Source organism: Hyla sarda, chromosome 5 (genome assembly GCF_029499605.1).
Source record: "Hyla sarda isolate aHylSar1 chromosome 5, aHylSar1.hap1, whole genome shotgun sequence".
In the NCBI taxonomy this organism is placed as follows: domain Eukaryota; kingdom Metazoa; phylum Chordata; class Amphibia; order Anura; family Hylidae; genus Hyla; species Hyla sarda.
Window position 1 is genome coordinate 263,211,675 of NC_079193.1, and position 21,189 is coordinate 263,232,863.

The window sequence follows — 21,189 nt, forward strand, 5'->3', positions numbered from 1 at the left end:
CATTACAGAAAAGATTTTTCATGCTTCTTGATGTAAAATATGTTGCATCTTAAAAAATAAAAATAAAAAAAAAATAAAAAAGGAAAATGAATTATGATATAGATAAATTCTGGTGTACTGTGCCAATTCAAATGGTGCACCACAGTTGGTCGCTAGCGTGCACCACAATAATACATATGCTGGGGTGTATACAGTCAGAAAACCAGGAGAACAAAACCCAACACCATAATTAAATTATCCCCATTGTGTTGACTTTTCTATGGATAAATGAAGCTAAATATTCCTCTACATTTCAACCTTGCAAAAATTAAACACTTCTTTCAAATTTCTTTTGGACGCATATTTTAGTGGTAACTTTACCTAAATTGTGCTATCAAAGTAATTTTGCTTATTACAACATTTTGAAAATAGTTTACTAACACATGAATAATATTTTAAAATGTGTCCTACTTCATAAAAAAAACTGAAACATTAATTGTATAAAACATTAAATAGGAAACACTATACTATAGAAATGACAATGGATTGAGGACGGTTTCAGGTCTAAATCTTCCCTTTAATGCCTTTGGCTCTAAAATTAGATTTATACTAGACAAGTAATGGTGGACACAAGGAACCCTTATGCCCAGTTAGGCTATCACTACTATTACTTTAGTGCTCCCATTACGGCAAAGACTTTTACACAGACCCTGTACTTGTATGAAGTTGTGCTCTTGAATATAAGTTTAGACACATTGAGGTAGTCTATGGGCCTATAGCAGAATATAAGCACCACAATCTGAAACTACAAGGCACAGAATAACATGCAGGTGGCACCATTGCAATAACGTTGGAGACCAAAGTCTTTAGAACATTAGAAAATAACACCAGGTACGGATGGAGCAACAAAGCACATGGGGAGGTGCTCACTTGTGAATACAGTCCACTATAATCCACAGTAGAGACATAACAATACAAAAAACATGGGTTTAAAAAACTGCTTTTATTCTTCCATAATAAAAAACACTCGCTGGCAAGGGAACAGAAATGACTACGGCAACCCGTTGCCGGAGCCGTTTCTGTTGCCTTGCTAGCAAGTGTTTTTTTATGATGGAAGAATAAAAGCTACCTTTTACGGGTGAGTGCCCATGGTTTTTCTATAGTTATGTCTATGATCTGGTTACATGTTGTACAAAATCCTGAATACAGGCACATCCTTGATGCCTTATGGAAATAAAATATCAGCATTGTTTTTCCTGCTCTTCAGGTGCCACTAATCCTCTATGTACACATGTACAAGCCTTTTCTATTTGCAATTTCTTTAAATTAATGGGGTTTACCTTTAAAAACAATGAATGAGTTTTATGGCCAAAAACTATTGATAGCCTATCCATAGAAAAGGCCATTCATAGTTGATCAGGAGCGTGCCAACCCCTCAGATCCATATAGTGTTTGTTAGTGATTGCGCTGGGTTACTGCCCAGCAAGTCTCATTTACCTCAGTGGGATCAGTTACCTAAGCCCACCACTACAAGATATGTGCGGAGTCTAGGTTTCAAGCTCCCGTACATTGTTTACTTCAACTGCTGATCAGCTATAGATGGCTCATTCTGTGGATCAATAGTTTTTGGCTGGAAAAAGCTGCTTTAGCGAATGGACAGCAGGAGTCCATGAATCATCTCAGCAGTTCAGTCAGTAGTAGTGTCCAGTCCAAGTATTTAGCATTTTATATTTTAAGAATAGTATATCAACAGTTTATGCAAGTCTGCTGACTGCAGGCAGGCAGGTGCAGAGAATAGTAAGGCAGACAGAATATAAGGACGGAATACGAGGTCAGATATGCGGACGGGATATGAAATTGGGATATCAGGATGGGCTATGAGGTCGGGATACAAGGATGGGATAAGAGGTTGAGATATGTGGACAGGCTAAGAGAAGAAGAGTGTCATGGTTGCTTTTCCTCAACCACAAAATTTAGGTAGAGAAACCGGCCAACCCCGGGTACTCATCTAGTAATGAGCTAAAGCATATGACTCTGTATAATAAGTCCCTTGTGAGGCAACAAATGCATACAATTTAGCATAAAATGTTATTTCATGTTCTCTGAGTTACTATATTGCTTAGTAGCATTGGGTGATGTTTATAATGCACTATTGGCAAGCACATTTTCCTTTTAATATGGTATTTTCTTATATTCTAGAGTAGGCTTTCATATAATAGATGCAATACAATATAAGACTTGGAAAGTTACCAGTTACTAGAGCCGCATATCGCACTAGTAAAGGTCCTATTTGGCCTATTCGTGAGGATCAATGCGTGTGACTCAAGATACATGAGAGCATTTTATTATTAAATCTGCACGTTACCATTGTAGTCAGAGACCTGCGTTCACATTTCAAAGTCCTCTTTGTGTCAAGGGCAAGAGACAGATTGTAGATGTAGCTGATGTAGATGTAGATGTCTTTTAGCCTCTCTCAAGAAATTCTCTGTGATTTTCTGGCATTCACTTTCAGCCGCACAACACAAGGAATGAACTGAATCAAGTTAACATTCTCTTAAATAACCTTCCCAGTCCATGTTTAAAGGAGAAGTATCATGCAGCAAAGCTTGTCCCCTATCCAAAGGATAAGGTAAAAGTTTTAGATCACGGGGTAATCCGATTTCTGGAACTCCCTGCTACTCCCCTACTCCTAACACCTCCCCCCCCCTTCCCCACCCTTTAAAAAAATGTCAGAGCTTTAAAAAGCTGTGCATCATACCTTTCTTCTTGCTCACATAGTGAAATCTTCCAGCAGAAGAAACCGGGCGTTTCCCAGCAGGCATGATGTCACTGAAGCCTGCAAGGGGACCACTTCTGCCCTCACATGGTTGCAGCCCTGTGATGAATAGAAGACCTTAAGCTCTGTGCAGCATCTTTCAGTCTGTGCTTCTTTCAGTTAGGTTCTCTGCTGCTTTTAGTCAGTGCAGCTTGGTCTGTGTAGCTGCCTTGGTCTGTGTAGCTGCTTTCAGTGAGGCTCATTGCAGCTGTCAATCAAGCAGAGAAACACTTCCTCAGTTTGATCTCCTGCCATTACAAGCAGGAGACCAAAATCTGAGATTTTGACCAGACAAAATGTGTTCTGGCCAAGAAGGGAGACACCTGGTGGCCAGAAGTATACAGCCAAAAAACTACCGTAAAACTTTTTTTTTCTTTTTTTATGAAAGCCGAGTGCAAAAGTGATTTATTTGGCATAAGGAATCAAATATTAAATATCATGTTTAATGACAGTGCCCATTTAAGAGTCAGTACATTTCATGTACCTGACTAATGAAGTTTCACTTATAGTTAAGATGAGCACTGCTTTTTTCTATATGATTAAAGTAGTTATGGCCTTCTGTTTATTCATGTGAACCCCTTCAACTGGCTGAAATGCAATTTCTGCTCAATAAAGTATCTGGTCTATTCAGAAAGCATTATTTATGTATTGCAAGTCATTATTTTTGTTTATTTTACATGTGAATCAATAGACTAACAATATTTAAAAAGAGAGCAGGAGAAGCTTTAAAGCAGACATTCTATAGTATACTATCATAGCTTACCTCAAACAAGGACTTCAATGGACCAAACGTAATCAGCTAGTGACTATTAGTGTTGAGCGACATAGGCCATATTCGAATTCGCGATATTTCGTGAATATATGGACGAGTATTCATCATATATTCGCTGAATTTGCATATTCGTAATATTAGCGTATGCGAAAATTCGCACGCCAGTCTCACACAGTAGTATTAGAGCCTTCTTTACACCACACAAGCTGGAAGCAGAGAGGGATGATCACTGTGATGTGTACTGTGAAGAAAAAAAAAAAAAAAAAGGAAAAAACGAATATTCGTAATTACGAATATATAGTGCTATATTCGCAAATATTCGCGAATATGCGATATTCGTGAATAAAATTTGCATCGCGAATATTCGCGAGCATGCCATTTCCCATACATTTTGTATACATGTTTTAACTTGGCCTCACAAGCATGGTGTGCTGCGTTTTCGAGTCCACGTACAAGCATGTTTATGTTCAGGAAATCACCTGAACATAGTCCCTAGCTGACTATGTTTGGGTCATTAAAGTCAGTGCCAGTCTGTACCCATATACTTTGGCATCCCATTCTAACAGATTGTCAATGTGTATGGTGCGGAAGGCACAATTGTGGTGTGAACCTCTCCATAAGAGAACATATGAACATGTAAATTCTGGCAGAACTGGCCAACTGTATTGTCTCTATAGGAGCCTTCCGAACAACCCCTGACAAATGTTTTCATGGGGAAAAAAAATTGGCCATGTTGAGTTTCAATGCCACATCCTTTAGTTCTTCCTTAAATAGGCACTATCATTAAAAAATGGTTTTGCTATTGCACTCCTTATGGTAAATAAAGGATCTTTCTAATCTACTTTGCAAAAAAAAAAAAAAAAAGGAAGTTTTCTATGTTTTATTTGTGTTTAAAAAAATGCCACTAGGTGTTAGGTGTCTCCTTACTTGTCCAGAGCACATTGCCCCTCATCTCTTGCACAAACTTTGGACTCCTGCTGGCCTGGCAGAAGTCCAAAATTCTGGAAAAGCAGTCGGGAGAGCTGAGCGGGGTGTGTGCAGCCTTAGCAAATCATAGCTCATCTCACACACTAAACTGTTTTGAGCTGTGTGTAGCAGAGGGAGGGAGGAAGTTCTCCCCTGTATGACCTCAGATGATGTCATGCCTTCTGGGAACGCCCCTTCCCAGTTTGTGAATCTTACTGAGACTGAGCAGAAAATACAGAGCAATATCAAGGTAGAAGACTAACAAATAATAAAAATAAAGGCAGGGGTGGTTTATCATGATGGGGCAGTGAACTGGGAGGATTATAAAATTTAACAAGATCATGACTGGCATGGGTACTCCGGTGAAAAACTTTTTTTTTTTTTTTTTTTTTTTTTAATCAACTGGTGCCAGAATGTTACACAGATTTGTAAATTTCTTCTATTTAAAAATGTTAATCCTTCCAGTAATTATGAATTGCTATATGCTCCAGAGAAAGTTATTTTCTTTTTAAATGTCTTTTTTGTCTGACCACAGAGCAGAATAGGTTCGCTATGGGGATTTGCTTCTGTTCTTCACAGTTTCTAAGACAGACAAAGGTGTTAGCAGAGAGCACTGTAGTCAGACAGAAAATAAATGTAAAAAGAAAAGAACTTCCTGTGGAGCATACAGCAGCTGATAAGTACTGAAAGGATTAAGATTTTTTAATAGAAGTAATTTACAAATCTGTTTAACATTCTGGCACCAGTTGATTTAAATAAATAAATAAAAAAGTTTTTCACCGGAGTTCCCCTTTTAGGGAAAAACACGACCAGAAGTGTCTGGTTAGAGTATATTCCTTGCACACTAGGCCGAATCAATATATGGATATTAAGAGAAATACTTTTTGAATGAATCAACCAACAGCTATTAAAGCTATATGGGCACGTTAACTAACAACCGTAGTTCCCTATTTTTTCTGAGCTCCAGCTCTGATACAGCAATTCCATACAAGCAACAATAGGGCAATAGCAACCAGCTAGCTTAGACATTGTAGTAACTCATACAGGTTTCACTCAAGATCCACAGGGATGTTTTCTTTATTTCTTTATAGGTTTTTTTTCCATAACAGATTTTAATCCTTCTAAGGAGTATAAAAAATGTAAAGCAAGGGTCTTCACATCCTCTTGTACCAGATATCAGTAAGTGATTTGTAAGTGAAACCTGTATTGGTTACTACAATGTCTAAGCTAGCTGGAGTTTCATAATAATCGAAGTTTGGTCCACTTGAACTGTGGGAGGTTCATGATGCTAAATAACTGTCCTCATTGCACCTATTTAACAATGGCCGATTTTCCATATCAACTATTTTTTCCTATTACTAGTTAGAAAACTCTAAGGCTGGGTTCACATCAGTTTTCAATACTACATTGCATGTTTACAATAGAAACCTGCCAAATTAGGATGGCAATGTATATGTTTATATAAGTCCACTCTCAAAGAAAAGAACTTCCTGGCACTACTACATCTACAATTCATATAGGTGTGTTTTTTCTCATCGATAGCCTGTAATGTACTTAGCGTAAGTTGTCTATTCAGATAGTGCTTCACGTGTCTGACAGATAGCAATTGTAAATCCAGCAAAGAAGAAAATGACGGAGCACTCACCACTTCGGATACTGTAGACAGGTACTTCTTTAATTTCTTTCAGTACATATAGACAGAGCTAAAGGAACGGGGAAGGTGGACCAGACCCTGGGGCCTGAGGAAGCGTAACAGCGAGATACGGACCGTCGCTCCGTGTAATCACTTGAAACCGCCCGCATAAGATCTGGTCCACCTTCCCCCCTATAGCTCTGTATTCGAAGTGGTGAGTGCTCCGTCATTTTCTTCTTTGCTGGATTGAATATGTTTATATACTGGCATAAATGTTGTCAACTAGTGATACGAGTGTATGTAGTCAACAAGTGTATCACTTTAAAACTTTACTGCATAACGTTAAGAGTGCCACAGTGATGTTCACATGTCATTTCCATTGATTTTTATGGGAAGAAAGATGAAGTTGCACCCTGAAGCTGCATTAAACCATAGTGGTAATACTGAATAGCCAAAATAGCTACACTGCCCTTATATAACCAACGCTTGGTTTATTAATTGTTAATGATGAATGGGATTTTGTTTATGATTAGGGAAATTTTGTTAGTTCGAAATACACACCTAAAAAAATGCATTAATTTGAAAGTATCTAATCTAGTGGACACAAATGGGGGGAAATGCTATCATTTATGTTCATGATATACATCTAACAGGAATGTGTCATGTACTTAACTTCGGTTTTATTTATCAGATGTAAGGCTGCACTTTTTGTTCTGTAAAGTGTAAAAAGTTGTGTAATTGGGGCAGCCAAAGATGTTTTATAATAAGCTGTTTTAATAATGGTAAAATCTTATGTATTATTATTTTTATTATTTCTTGTATTAGCCACAGGTCCTCTCTAAATCAATGGTATTTGTATATGAATCTTAGATTATTTTCTCCTAAAAAAAAAAAAAAAAGTCAAAAATTTAAACAAAAATGTCTGAATGGACTATGTGCTTTCCACTCCTATAGCGCAAGAGAATGTGAAAAATGATTGAATAAAAACCTATGTTAAAAAAACAATGTAAATAAATATTATTGTATTAAATAAATTTAAACAAATGCGACTGGCAAGATAAAATATAATACTTCTGATTAAGTAAAGAAAAAAAAAAAAAAAAAAAACCTCTGTAGAAACATGACAGAGGAATTATCTAAAATGATGCAGTTGCGATGTATAGGTTTTTAATGCATGGGGGTAGTTTAAAGGGGTATTCCGGGCAAAAACATTTTATCCCCTATCCAAAGGATAGGGCATAAGATGTCTGATCGCGGGGGGCCCGCTGCTGAGACCCCCCGCAATCTCCCTGCAGCACCCGCGGGTGCTGAATCTCCAGTTTCGAAAACCTCTGGGTTCATGGAGTGGGCATGGGCGTGACATCATGACCCCAGTCCCGGAAATCCGGAGGTTTCTGAAACTGGAGATTCAGCACCCACATAAAATGCGGGTGCTGCAGGGAGATCGCGGGGGGTCTCAGCAGCGGGCCCCCCGCGATCAGACATCTTATCTCCTATCCTTTGGATAGGGGATAAAATGTTTTTGCCCGGAATACCCCTTTAACATTGGAATCTGCCATGGACAACTATCCTTCTTGTGCTTCTTTTAAAGGTTTTTCTCACCACTTCTGGTGAATTACATATTCAAGAACATATCTGTCACGATGCCGGCTGGCAGGTAGTGGACCCTCTGTGCCAGAGAGGGATTGGCGTGGACCGTGCTAGTGGACCGGTTCTAAGCCACTACTGGTTTTCACCAGAGCCCGCCGCAAAGCGGGATGGTCTTGCTGCGGCGGTAGTGACCAGGTCGTATCCACTAGCAACGGCTCACCTCTCTGGCTGCTGAAGATAGGCGCGGTACAAGGGAGTAGGCAGAAGCAAGGTCGGACGTAGCAGAAGGTCGGGGCAGGCAGCAAGGATCGTAGTCAGGGGCAACGGCAGAAGGTCTGGAAACACAGGCAAGGAACACACAAGGAACGCTTTCACTGGCACTAAGGCAACAAGATCCGGCAAGGGAGTGCAAGGGAAGTGAGGTAATATAGGGAAGTGCACAGGTGAAAACCCTAATTGGAACCACTGCGCCAATCAGCGGCGCAGTGGCCCTTTAAATCGCAGAGACCCGGCGCGCGCGCGCCCTAGGGAGCGGGGCCGCGCGCGCCGGGACAGAACAGACGGGGAGCGAGTCAGGTAGGGGAGCCGGGGTGCGCATCGCGAGCGGGCGCTACCCGCATCGCGAATCGCATCCCGGCTGGCAGCAGGATCGCAGCGCCCCGGGTCAGAGGACGTGACCGGAGCGCTGCAGCGGAGGGAGTGAAGCGAGCGCTCCGGGGAGGAGCGGGGACCCGGAGCGCTCGGCGTAACAGTACCCCCCCCCTTGGGTCTCCCCCTCTTCTTGGAGCCTGAGAACCTGAGGAGCAGACTTTTGTCAAGGATGTTGTCCTCAGGTTCCCAGGATCTCTCTTCAGGACCACAACCCTCCCAGTCTACTAAAAAAAAATTTTTCCCTCTGACCTTTTTGGCAGCCAAAATTTCCTTGACCGAGAAGACGTCCGAGGAGCCGGAAACAGGAGTGGGAGGAACAGATTTGGGAGAAAAACGGTTGAGGATGAGTGGTTTGAGAAGAGAGACGTGAAAGGCATTAGGGATACGAAGAGAAGGAGGAAGAAGAAGTTTATAAGAGACAGGATTAATTTGACACAAAATTTTGAAAGGACCAAGATAGCGTGGTCCCAACTTGTAGCTAGGGACACGGAAGCGGACATATTTAGCGGAGAGCCATACCTTGTCTCCAGGGGAAAAAACGGGGGGAGCTCTTCTTTTCTTATCCGCGAACCTCTTCATGCGTGAAGAAGCCTGTAAGAGAGAATTTTGGGTCTCTCTCCATATAATGGAAAGGTCACGAGAAATTTCATCCACAGCGGGCAGACCAGAGGGCAAGGGGGTAGGGAGGGGGGGAAGAGGGTGACGGCCGTACACCACGAAAAATGGGGATTTGGAGGAAGATTCAGAGACCCTGAAGTTATACGAAAATTCGGCCCATGGAAGGAGATCTGCCCAGTCATCCTGGCGGGAGGAAACAAAATGTCGCAAATAATCACCCAGGATCTGGTTAATTCTTTCTACTTGTCCATTGGACTGGGGATGATATGCAGAGGAAAAATTTAATTTAATCTTGAGTTGTTTACAGAGAGCCCTCCAGAATTTAGACACGAATTGGACCCCTCTATCCGAGACAATCTGCGTAGGCAACCCGTGAAGACGAAAAATGTGTACAAAAAATTGTTTAGCCAACTGAGGCGCAGAAGGAAGACCAGGAAGAGGGATGAAATGTGCCATTTTGGAGAATCGATCAACGACCACCCAAATAACGGTGTTGCCACGGGAAGGGGGTAAATCAGTAATAAAATCCATACCAATCAGAGACCAAGGCTGTTCGGGGACAGGCAGAGGATGAAGAAAACCAGCGGGCTTCTGGCGAGGAGTCTTATCCCGGGCACAGATAGTGCAGGCTCGCACAAAGTCCCCAACATCCGTCTCCAGAGTCGGCCACCAATAGAAGCGGGAGATGAGTTGCACAGATTTCTTGATGCCCGCATGACCTGCGAGATGGGAGGAGTGACCCCATTTGAGGATTCCGAGGCGTTGGCGTGGAGAAACAAAGGTCTTTCCTGGAGGAGTCTGCCTGATGGAGGCAGGAGAAGTGGAGATCAGGCAGTCAGGTGGAATGATGTGTTGCGGAGGGAGATCAACTTCTGAGGCATCCGAGGAACGAGAGAGAGCATCGGCCCTAATGTTCTTATCGGCAGGACGAAAGTGAATCTCAAAATTAAATCGGGCAAAGAACAGAGACCACCGGGCCTGGCGAGGATTCAGCCGTTGGGCCGACTGGAGGTAGGAGAGGTTCTTGTGGTCGGTGTAGATAATAACAGGAAATCTTGATCCCTCCAGCAGATGCCTCCATTCCTCAAGTGCTAATTTAATGGCTAGAAGCTCTCGATCCCCGATGGAGTAGTTCCTCTCCGCTGGAGAGAAGGTCCTAGAGAAAAAACCACAAGTGACAGCATGCCCGGAAGGATTTTTTTGTAGAAGAACAGCTCCAGCTCCTACTGAGGAGGCATCAACCTCCAATAGGAAGGGTTTGGAAGGGTCAGGTCTGGAGAGCACGGGAGCCGAAGAAAAGGCAGACTTGAGTCGTTTAAAGGAGTCTTCTGCTTGAGGAGGCCAGGACTTGGGATCAGCATTTTTCTTGGTTAAAGCCACGATAGGAGCCACAATGGTAGAAAAATGTGGAATAAATTGCCTGTAATAATTGGCGAACCCCAAAAAGCGTTGGATAGCACGGAGTCCGGAGGGGCGTGGCCAATTTAAGACGGCAGAGAGTTTGTCTGGATCCATCTGTAGTCCCTGGCCAGAGACCAAATATCCTAGAAAAGGAAGAGATTGGCATTCAAACAGACATTTCTCAATTTTGGCATAGAGTTGGTTGTCACGAAGTCTCTGAAGAACCATACGGACATGCTGGCGGTGTTCTTCTAGATTGGCAGAAAAAATTAGGATATCGTCCAGATATACCACAACACAGGAGTATAACAGATCACGAAAAATTTCATTGACAAAGTCTTGGAAGACGGCAGGGGCATTGCACAGTCCAAAGGGCATGACCAGATACTCAAAGTGTCCATCTCTGGTGTTAAATGCCGTTTTCCACTCGTCCCCCTCTCTGATGCGGATGAGGTTATAGGCGCCTCTTAAGTCCAATTTAGTGAAGATGTGGGCACCTTGGAGGCGATCAAAGAGTTCAGAGATGAGGGGTAAGGGGTAGCGGTTCTTAACCGTGATTTTATTAAGACCGCGGTAGTCAATGCAAGGACGTAGGGAGCCATCTTTTTTGGACACAAAGAAAAATCCGGCTCCGGCAGGAGAGGAGGATTTACGGATAAAGCCCTTTTTTAGATTCTCCTGGACGTATTCGGACATGGCAAGAGTCTCTGGGGCAGAGAGAGGATAAATTCTGCCCCGGGGTGGAGTAGTACCCGGGAGGAGGTCGATAGGGCAATCATAAGGCCTGTGAGGAGGTAGAGTCTCAGCTTGTTTTTTGCAGAAAACATCCGCGAAGTCCATATAGGCCTTAGGGAGACCGGTTACTGGAGGAACCACAGAGTTACGGCAAGGGTTACTGGGAACCGGTTTTAGACAGTTCTTGGAACAAGAGGACCCCCAACTCTTGATCTCCCCAGTGGACCAATCCAGGGTTGGGGAATGAAGTTGAAGCCAGGGAAGTCCAAGGAGAATCTCCGAGGTGCAATTGGGGAGGACCAAAAGTTCAATCCTCTCATGATGAGATCCGATGCTCATAAGAAGGGGCTCCGTGCGGAAACGTATGGTACAGTCCAATCTTTCATTATTTACACAATTGATGTAGAGGGGTCTGGCGAGACTGGTCACTGGGATGTTGAACCTGTTGACGAGAGAGGCCAAAATAAAATTTCCTGCAGATCCAGAGTCCAAGAAGGCCACTGTAGAGAAGGAGAAGGCAGAGGCAGACATCCGCACAGGCACAGTAAGACGTGGAGAAGCAGAGTAGACATCAAGGACTGTCTGACCTTTGTGCGGAGTCAGCGTACGTCTTTCCAGGCGGGGAGGACGGATAGGACAATCCCTCAGGAAGTGTTCGGTACTAGCACAGTACAGGCAGAGGTTCTCCATACGGCGTCGTGTCCTCTCTTGAGGTGTCAGGCGAGACCGGTCGACCTGCATAGCCTCCACGGCGGGAGGCACAGGAACAGATTGCAGGGGACCAGAGGAGAGAGGAGCCGAGGAGACGAAACGCCTCGTGCGAACAGAGTCCATATCTTGGCGGAGTTCCTGACGCCTTTCAGAAAAACGCATGTCAATGCGAGTGGCTAGGTGAATAAGTTCATGTAGATTAGCAGGAATTTCTCGTGCGGCCAGAACATCTTTAATGTTGCTGGATAGGCCTTTTTTGAAGGTCGCGCAGAGGGCCTCATTATTCCAGGACAATTCTGAAGCAAGTGTACGGAATTGTACGGCATACTCGCCAACGGAAGAATTACCCTGGACCAGGTTCAACAGGGCAGTCTCAGCAGAAGAGGCTCGGGCAGGTTCCTCAAAGACACTTCGGATTTCCGAGAAGAAGGAGTGTACAGAGGCAGTGACGGGGTCATTGCGGTCCCAGAGCGGTGTGGCCCATGACAGGGCTTTTCCGGACAGAAGACTGACTACGAAAGCCACCTTAGACCTTTCAGTGGGAAACAGGTCCGACATCATCTCCAGATGCAGGGAACATTGGGAAAGAAAGCCACGGCAAAACTTAGAGTCCCCATCAAATTTATCCGGCAAGGATAAGCGTATCCCAGGAGCGGCCACTCGCTGCGGAGGAGGTGCAGGAGCTGGCGGAGGAGATGACTGCTGAAGCTGTGGTAGCAACTGTTGTAGCATAACGGTCAGTTGAGACAGCTGTTGGCCTTGTTGCGCTATCTGTTGTGACTGCTGGGCGACCACCGTGGTGAGGTCAGCGACAACTGGCAGAGGAACTTCAGCGGGATCCATGGCCGGATCTACTGTCACGATGCCGGCTGGCAGGTAGTGGACCCTCTGTGCCAGAGAGGGATTGGCGTGGACCGTGCTAGTGGACCGGTTCTAAGCCACTACTGGTTTTCACCAGAGCCCGCCGCAAAGCGGGATGGTCTTGCTGCGGCGGTAGTGACCAGGTCGTATCCACTAGCAACGGCTCACCTCTCTGGCTGCTGAAGATAGGCGCGGTACAAGGGAGTAGGCAGAAGCAAGGTCGGACGTAGCAGAAGGTCGGGGCAGGCAGCAAGGATCGTAGTCAGGGGCAACGGCAGAAGGTCTGGAAACACAGGCAAGGAACACACAAGGAACGCTTTCACTGGCACTAAGGCAACAAGATCCGGCAAGGGAGTGCAAGGGAAGTGAGGTAATATAGGGAAGTGCACAGGTGAAAACCCTAATTGGAACCACTGCGCCAATCAGCGGCGCAGTGGCCCTTTAAATCGCAGAGACCCGGCGCGCGCGCGCCCTAGGGAGCGGGGCCGCGCGCGCCGGGACAGAACAGACGGGGAGCGAGTCAGGTAGGGGAGCCGGGGTGCGCATCGCGAGCGGGCGCTACCCGCATCGCGAATCGCATCCCGGCTGGCAGCAGGATCGCAGCGCCCCGGGTCAGAGGACGTGACCGGAGCGCTGCAGCGGAGGGAGTGAAGCGAGCGCTCCGGGGAGGAGCGGGGACCCGGAGCGCTCGGCGTAACAATATCCCTATGGTAAATTATTAGAGTATTCACATTCATCCAGGAGTTCTGCGACAGTTTAAAATCACAAGGTGTAATGGAAGTAAGGAATACGATCTATCATTGTTTAATAAAAAGCACCCTACTCATGCATAGTGTGGCTGCTAAAGAACATCCAAGAAAGAAAGAAAGCTCTATATGTCACTCAAACAGTAGTCAGCACAAGAGAAGGGATTTCCGCCAAAAGTGATCAGTAGCAAGACTGTTTCTGCAGGAAGAGATAAGAAGGGTCTATGTAGTGCCACTTATCACTGTATACTCAGAATGTAATATTTATACAACTACAATTACCTGCTGGCATGGCAATGAAAATTTCCTATTGGTGTATATGACAAACAGGTATAATAAATGGTATTTTATGAAAGCTGAAATATCGACATTGTATTATTTAGTCGAAATGGAGGACGCTATACACTGTCAGGTTCATGCTAAACCAATAGCATCAATATCAATAATATCAATATTATTTCCTGAGGAACATAATGTGTAAATTCTCCATTACATATATAGTATTTTTCTATACATGTTTTTTGCTGAAAAGTTTGGTACAAATCACTCTAATAATTGGTATTGTTTATTTTTCTCTTTTAGGTTCCTCAAGATGAATGGAGCGGTTATACCCCTAAGAGCAAAGAAGAGGAGATTCCATGTCGAAGAATGCGCAGTGGCAGCTACATCAAAGCCATGGGTGATGATGACAGTGGAGACTCCGACACGAACAGCCCAAAGCCATCTCCAAAGATTGCAGCGCGAAGGGAGAGCTATCTTAAGGCTACCCAGCCATCACTCACAGAACTCACTACTCTCAAGTAAGACAGTTTTCTATCTTCATTGTGAGGTATGTCCTGTGGGACAGCATATGCATCTTATTCATGCACACCACAGTTGGCACTTTTGACAGGAAAGCCTTTACATTTGGATATTGATTATGTGAGAGGTTTAGATTTAATTCTATATACATAGGTTATGATCTATGGCCCAGAAGCACAAAATGCATTGGATAGAATTTCTTGACTTAGTTCAAGATGGATTTCTTACTTCCGTTTTATGTTTTGCACAGTGATTTTCTGTGTATATACGTGGACGTTGTTTTGGTAATTTTTTGAAAGCCCTTTAATGGTGTCAGTAATATTCCCCTCTTGCATGCATAAGATCCCCATATTGCTTATGTGTCAATCATTCTATAAGTTGTGAAAATTTACATAGCTAATGCAAAAAATATATCAGTTATACCAGGGGTGGCCAAACCTTGCCATGAGGGCTGCATGTGGCTCTTTGCTTGCTGCCGTGCAGTTGGTAGCTCATCTTCAGCCCTCAATCTGTTGTACGCCACCACCACTATAATAATGCCCTCTGCCAGCGCAACTTTAATAAAGCATAGCTGCTGGTAGGCATGTCTGCTGCAAGACGTTCTAGTGAGGTTGCAGAAGACCTGTCCCTCCTTCTCCCTGCCCATCAAAGAGGAGCAGAGCAGGAGAGGAGGAAGACGTGCTACCTGCCTAAACAGGCTGTGGAGTCAGGACTGGTGGTGGTAAATAATTAACATTGGTGGGGGCCTACTGTTATGTAAGGGTGAGGGCCTACTGCTATATCGGAACTGTATAGTGTTGGGGGCCTACTGCTATATGGGGCTGTATGGGGTTGGGCTTACTGCTATATTGGGGATATATGGGGTTTACAGCTATATGGGAGCTGTATAGGGGTGGGAGCTTGCTGCTACATGAAAGCTAGCTGTTATATGGGGCAACATACAGGCCTACTGTTGTATGGGGGCAGTATGGAGGGTCTAATGATAAATGGGGACAGTATGAAGTACTACTGTTATATGGGGCAGGGGCGGATCCAGAGTCGAGTCTCGGGAGGGGCACTATTAGAGTATTTTGTGTTGGCGGACAGAAAATAAGATGTTGCTTACGGAACTTACAATATTATTAAATGTATCATACAGTCCTAACCTTGTTTAAGACTCTTAGGCCGTGCTCATATGTCAGAATAATAATCAAATATACCAATTGCCACAGAATGGGAAAGCGCTAAAGAAGTTTTTACCATTTAAAACTACAGCTCCCAGTATGACCTAAGCAGTGGTGAGGGGATGCTGGGAGTTGTTGTTTCACCCATCATTACTGCAGAACTTCTTCAGTGACTCCAGCTCTGATGGGACACACACAGAAGAATACAGAATGATATCAGTGACTACAGGTGACGTCTTCTCTATAGTCTTTCCTTATCTAATTCAGATGTACATACCACCGGGACTTGTTCCAGCTAAATCTTCTCTCTGCAGAACTTAACGCCCAGATGGCTCTTCACTATGTCAGCGGATTCTGATCCTCTATATGAAAACAATAATTATTATAAACCTGCCAGACACTGTATTCTTCGAATATAATACTGGCACATACCTTCTGAATATAATTCTGACACACTGTACCCCCTGAATAAACAACACAATGTACCCTCTGAATATAATACCGCCACACACCGTACCCTCTGAATATAATACTACCACACACTGCGCCCTCTAAATATAATACTACCACACACTGTGCCCTCTGAATATAACACTACCACACACTGTGCCCTCTAAATTTAATACTAGCAAACACTGCACTCTCTGAATATAATACTACCACACACTGCACTCTTTGAATATAATACTACAACACACTGTGCCCTCTGAATATAATACTACCACACTGTGCCCTCTAAATTTAATACTAAAAAACACTGCACTCTCTGAACATAATTCTACCACACACTGTGCCCTCTAAATGTAATACTACCACACACTGCACTCTCTGAATATAACTTGCTGTGCAGTGCACCCTCTGAATAAAATACCCAAATGTATTGTGGCCCATAAAAAAACGTACCACCCCAGAAATTCCTCATAATCTGCAATATACTTCTGAAATGCAGAACACTCTGTGCCTTCACATATAGTAATAATGCCCCATCTTGTGCCCCTACATATAATAATTGTGACCCGTCCTGTTCCCTCCACATAATAATGCCCTGTACCCCTAACATATATTGCCCCCTGTGCTGTGCCCTTCACATATAATTCCCCCGTTCTTTGCCCCTCACATATAATGCCCCCATCATGCGTCCTCAAATATAATTACCCCTGTGCTGTGCCCCTCACATATAATGCCCCCCGTGCTGTGCCCCTCACATATAATGTCCCCTGTGCTGTTCCCCTCACATATAATGCTCCCTGTGTTGTGCCCCTCACATATAATGTCCCCCGTGCTGTGCCCCTCACATATAATGCTCCTGTCATATGCCCCACACATATAATGCCCCCTGTGCTATGCCCCCCACACATATAATTTATATATGTGGGCATAGCACAGGGGGTATTATATGTGTGGGCCACAGCACAGGGGGCATTATATGTGAGGGGCACAGCACAGGGGGCATTATATGTGAGGGGCACAGCACAGGGGGCCCCCCTGTCATGTGCTCTTCACATATAGTTACCCCAGTGTTTTGCCCTGCAGCCCCTCACATTAAAAATTCCCCTTTCCTCCCCCCCCCCCCCCCCTAAGTTTTTAAATCCCCCTGTTCCTCCTCCTGTATGATATAGTGCCCTTAACAGTGGCACATATTCTGTCCCCCAAATCCCCTGGGCCCTGAGCATACTCTTAGTACTTACAGTATGCTGGCCGCGGGGACGGGATTTCCGGGCGCCGGCGCGATGATGTGACGTCATCGCGCCGGCCTGCAGTGGAACGCGTCCCCGCAGCTCACACGCTGTGTACTCACAGCGTGTGACAGCCAAGGTTAGTGAATGGTGGAGCGGGAGCTTACAGCTTTGGCTCCACCATTCTAGGGGGCGGGGGGCAGCAATCTCGGGGGGGGGGGGGGGGGGGCAGTCGCCCGCCCCCCCCCCCCCTGGATCCGCCACTGATATGGGGGCAGGATGGGGGAACTGCTATATGAGACCTGTATGTGGGTGGAGCCAATTTTTAAATGGGGGCCTACTGCTAGATGGGGAAAGTATAGGGCCAACTGCTATATGGGGGCAGAGAGGAGGCCTAACTAATATATGGGTGCACAAAGTGGGTATTATTACTGTGTGGAAAAGCATTTGGGGAATTTGATGCAAAGGGAATTTAGAAATGGAAAAAAATGTGCGATTTTGAATTCTGTGGGAGGATAGTGTATTTTTAATGTATGTTTAAATTCATGTGATTTGCATGCTTCTATTTAGTATGATTTTTAAATAGTGTGGTAATGGGTGGGGGGCATTTTACTTTGCAGTGATGGTGGTGGCATGTGTATTTTTACTTTTTCAATTATTATAATTAATAATAACATGTATATTATTTATATAGATGCAGTTGCATACTACATAGGAATAAATACTACTAATGTATTTCTTAATTTTATATACAGTATGTGCATGTCTTGTAGCTCTAAAACATTTGACATCTACTGTGGCTCAGTAGAATTAGACAATTCTGGAGCAGCACAGCACACACACTATTTTAATGCATGTAAACTACTATCTGTAAAGTTGCTGCTCTACAAAGTTTTCCTGTAGTAATGGTTCATGGCATATGCAAATGACTGTGGCAATAGAGGTGAACCCAAGGCAGACTGTATATTATGATGTCCCAAGCAAAAAAATGTTTAATCGAAGTGCTGGGAACATTTAAAGGGGTACTCCACCCCTAGACATCTTATCCCCTATCCAAAGGATAGGGGATAAGATGTCAGATCGCCACGTGCCGCTGCTGGGGAGCCCCGGGATCCCCGCTGCGGCACCCCGCTATCATTACAGCACAGAGCGAGTTCGCTCTGCACGTAATGACGCGCAATACAGGGGCCGGAGCATCGTTACGTCACGGCTCCACCCCTCGTGACGTCACGGCCTGCCCCTTTCAATACAAGTCTATGGGAGGGGGCGCAGCGGTTGTCACGCCCCCTGCCATAGACTTGCATTAAGGGGCGGGCCGTGATGTTACGAGGGGCAGAGCCATGATGTCACGCGGCTCCGTCCCCTGTATCGCCCGTCATTACGCACAGAGCGAACTCGCTCTGTGCAGTAATGATGGTGGGGTGCCGCAGCGGGGATCCCGGGGTCCCCAGCAGCGGGACCACGGCGATCTGACATCTTATCCCCTATCCTTTGGATAGGGGATAAGATGTCTAGGGGCGCAGTACCCCTTTAAACATAATCTCTGGCATCTATTTATAAACCAACTAGTCTGATTATAATAAATGCCTGGAGGTCCACTTTCATTTTTAGACAAATCCTTGTGGAATATCTTATACTCTTTTATTATATTTTCAGATGCTGATTTGTTTTCATAATTATGTAAACTCTCTGTACAATTACATAACAATAATTACAGCCTGCTCCTCTCTTCCCATAAAAAATGACAAAGCAAAATCAACCCTTCTCTGAATATGATAAAAATACATCTAAAATAAATAAGTGCAAAGACACCAAGGTTAAAAAGTATACTTAGATGTGTGCACATAAAAAAGTTTTGAAATGTGATCATATGGAGTCCTTTGTATTGCATTTCTTCATATTTGAGTGAGGTAGGTAGGTCTGCTAAATGATTCTAAAAATAAAAGCAAAGTACCGTATATACTCGAGTATAAGCTGACCCAAATATAATGTCCCTGCAGCATAGATGGCCCAGACCAGCTCACCCTTCCTTCCCACCGAGGGGAGGTGAATAGAAAACTAAAGGGGGGGTCTGGATGATGACGAAGGCCGCAGTGGTCTTCAACCGATGGCTGGGAGTTGTAGTTTTGCAACATCTGGAGGTCTGCAGGTTGAAGACCACTGAGAAGGGATTGACAGGGGGAGAGTTCACTCGAGTATAAGCCGAGGGGGGAGAAAAACTCGGCTTATACTCGAGTATATACGGTACACCAAACAATGTTACACAGATAATTGCCGCATATATGACTGTTTGAATGAAACTTGAATGGAATCTGTCACTAGGATTATGGGGCCCTATCTGAGGACAGCATAAACTAGTGACCGAAATGCTGAAAAGAACAATGTATTACTTACATTGTTCTGTCTAGCCATTCTCCTAATATGCAGGAAAACAAGCTATGTCATGCCTCTCCCTCTGCCTAAATACAATATAGTCAGATATCTGCCAATCAGCAGGCAGTGGGTGGAGGGAGTGGGCATTCCTGAATATCAAGATGAATATTGAGGACTACTGAGGGCATGAAGATAACTCCAGAACAACTGCACAGATGCAAGATGTAAGTTATACATTGTTCTGTTTACCTTCTCTGTCACCGCTCTTATACACTATATGACATCATAAACCTAGTAACAGAGTCTGTTTAAGTAAAATATTTACAACAGTTGGTTAGGGCACTGACTGATCTCTGATGTCGGCATACTAGCCATATAGTGGCCATACACTTTCATTCAGCACCCTTTCCCTCCATACATCCATCATTCATGTGTTAGAAACTGCCATACTCTTCCGGTGGCGGCCTATCTTTCTGAGAATAATACAGTTGAAATCTAACATGCTTGACCTTTCTCTCACCAAATACATTAGTCAGTCGTCCGATCCCATTGAAGTCGGCGAGCTTAGGCTTATGTGTATGGGAACCTTTAGGTCTGCAACCATGGGGATTAAACAAGTCAGTCACGGTGAGAGTTGCTAAAACAAGGCAAATGTACCAGTTCTGTCCTGTGTCCTGTAGAAATTTCCTTTAATAATTCATTACATCTAGAAATGTTATTGTTTCATGAACATTCATTCTGGTTTATGATTCTGAGATAAGGTAAGCTCATACCAGAAGTCATTGTCATTACATTATGGACTTCTTTGCACTGATTTCTTAATTTTTTATTAGTTAATTCAAATGTTATCAACTTTCTTAATAGTCTTTATGTAAAAAACAAAACCTACCACATAGGTGGCTAAGGTGCTGCATCTGACATAGACCTGAGCGCACATTGCTCTTGGTTGTGTTAGATGTGCAGCTTCTACAGTGCCCCCGTTCAATGGACATGTCAGTCTACTAACTGTATAGGCATAGTAATGGGCAGTGCATCCTGCAAGTGCTTTAGAGACTGGGCAGGGAACATCCTTCCTCTCCAGCAATAGCACATACTTGTCCACAGCATGCTTAGGGTGCGTTCACACGGAGTAAATGAAGAGTAATTCACGCCGAGAAACTTACGGGCGGAAAAATAATTTTATTTTCGCTCACAATTTGCACGGAATTGAGCATGAATTTGCGCGCGGAATTGCGCGCAGACATGGGGGAGAAAGAAATGAAGGTTTTTCAGCCATTTCCGTGCAAATTGTGCGCGAAAACGATGTCGAGCGGAATTTTTTTTTACCATTGACTTCTATTGATTTCTGCTAGCGGATTCCGCTTGAACAATGAACATGCCCTTTCTTCAAGCGGAACGGAATTCAGCATCGGAATTCTGCTAGCAGAATTTCCGCAGTGTGAACAGGCCAGCGGGAAAAACATTAAAGTCAATGGGCAGAGGAGATGTGAATTAATTTGGAGCGGAGAATTCAAGAGGAATTACTCCAGTAAATTCCTCTTGAATTACTCCGTGTGAACGCACCCGTACGAGCTAATGCAGGGGAAGATCCTCCTTCTTTGTCACTGCCACCAATTAGATGGGAGGAATAAGGACAGAGAACCAGAGGAGAAATTGGACAGGAGGAATGCACTGACTGTGAGCCACAATGGCATGAAG

The 21,189-nt window shown here is 44.2% G+C and overlaps 1 protein-coding gene across 6 annotated transcripts in view; it reads left to right on the forward strand.

Moving 5' to 3' along the window:
- DLGAP1 (DLG associated protein 1) overlaps window positions 1–21,189 on the forward strand; it is a 668,048-nt gene that overhangs the window by 377,551 nt on the left and 269,308 nt on the right. For all 6 annotated transcript variants that reach the window (XM_056521639.1, XM_056521637.1, XM_056521640.1 and 3 more), the window contains one exon: window positions 14,061–14,278. In XM_056521639.1, the coding sequence (XP_056377614.1) occupies window positions 14,061–14,278 (218 nt within the window). The remainder of the gene's footprint in view (window positions 1–14,060; window positions 14,279–21,189) is intronic.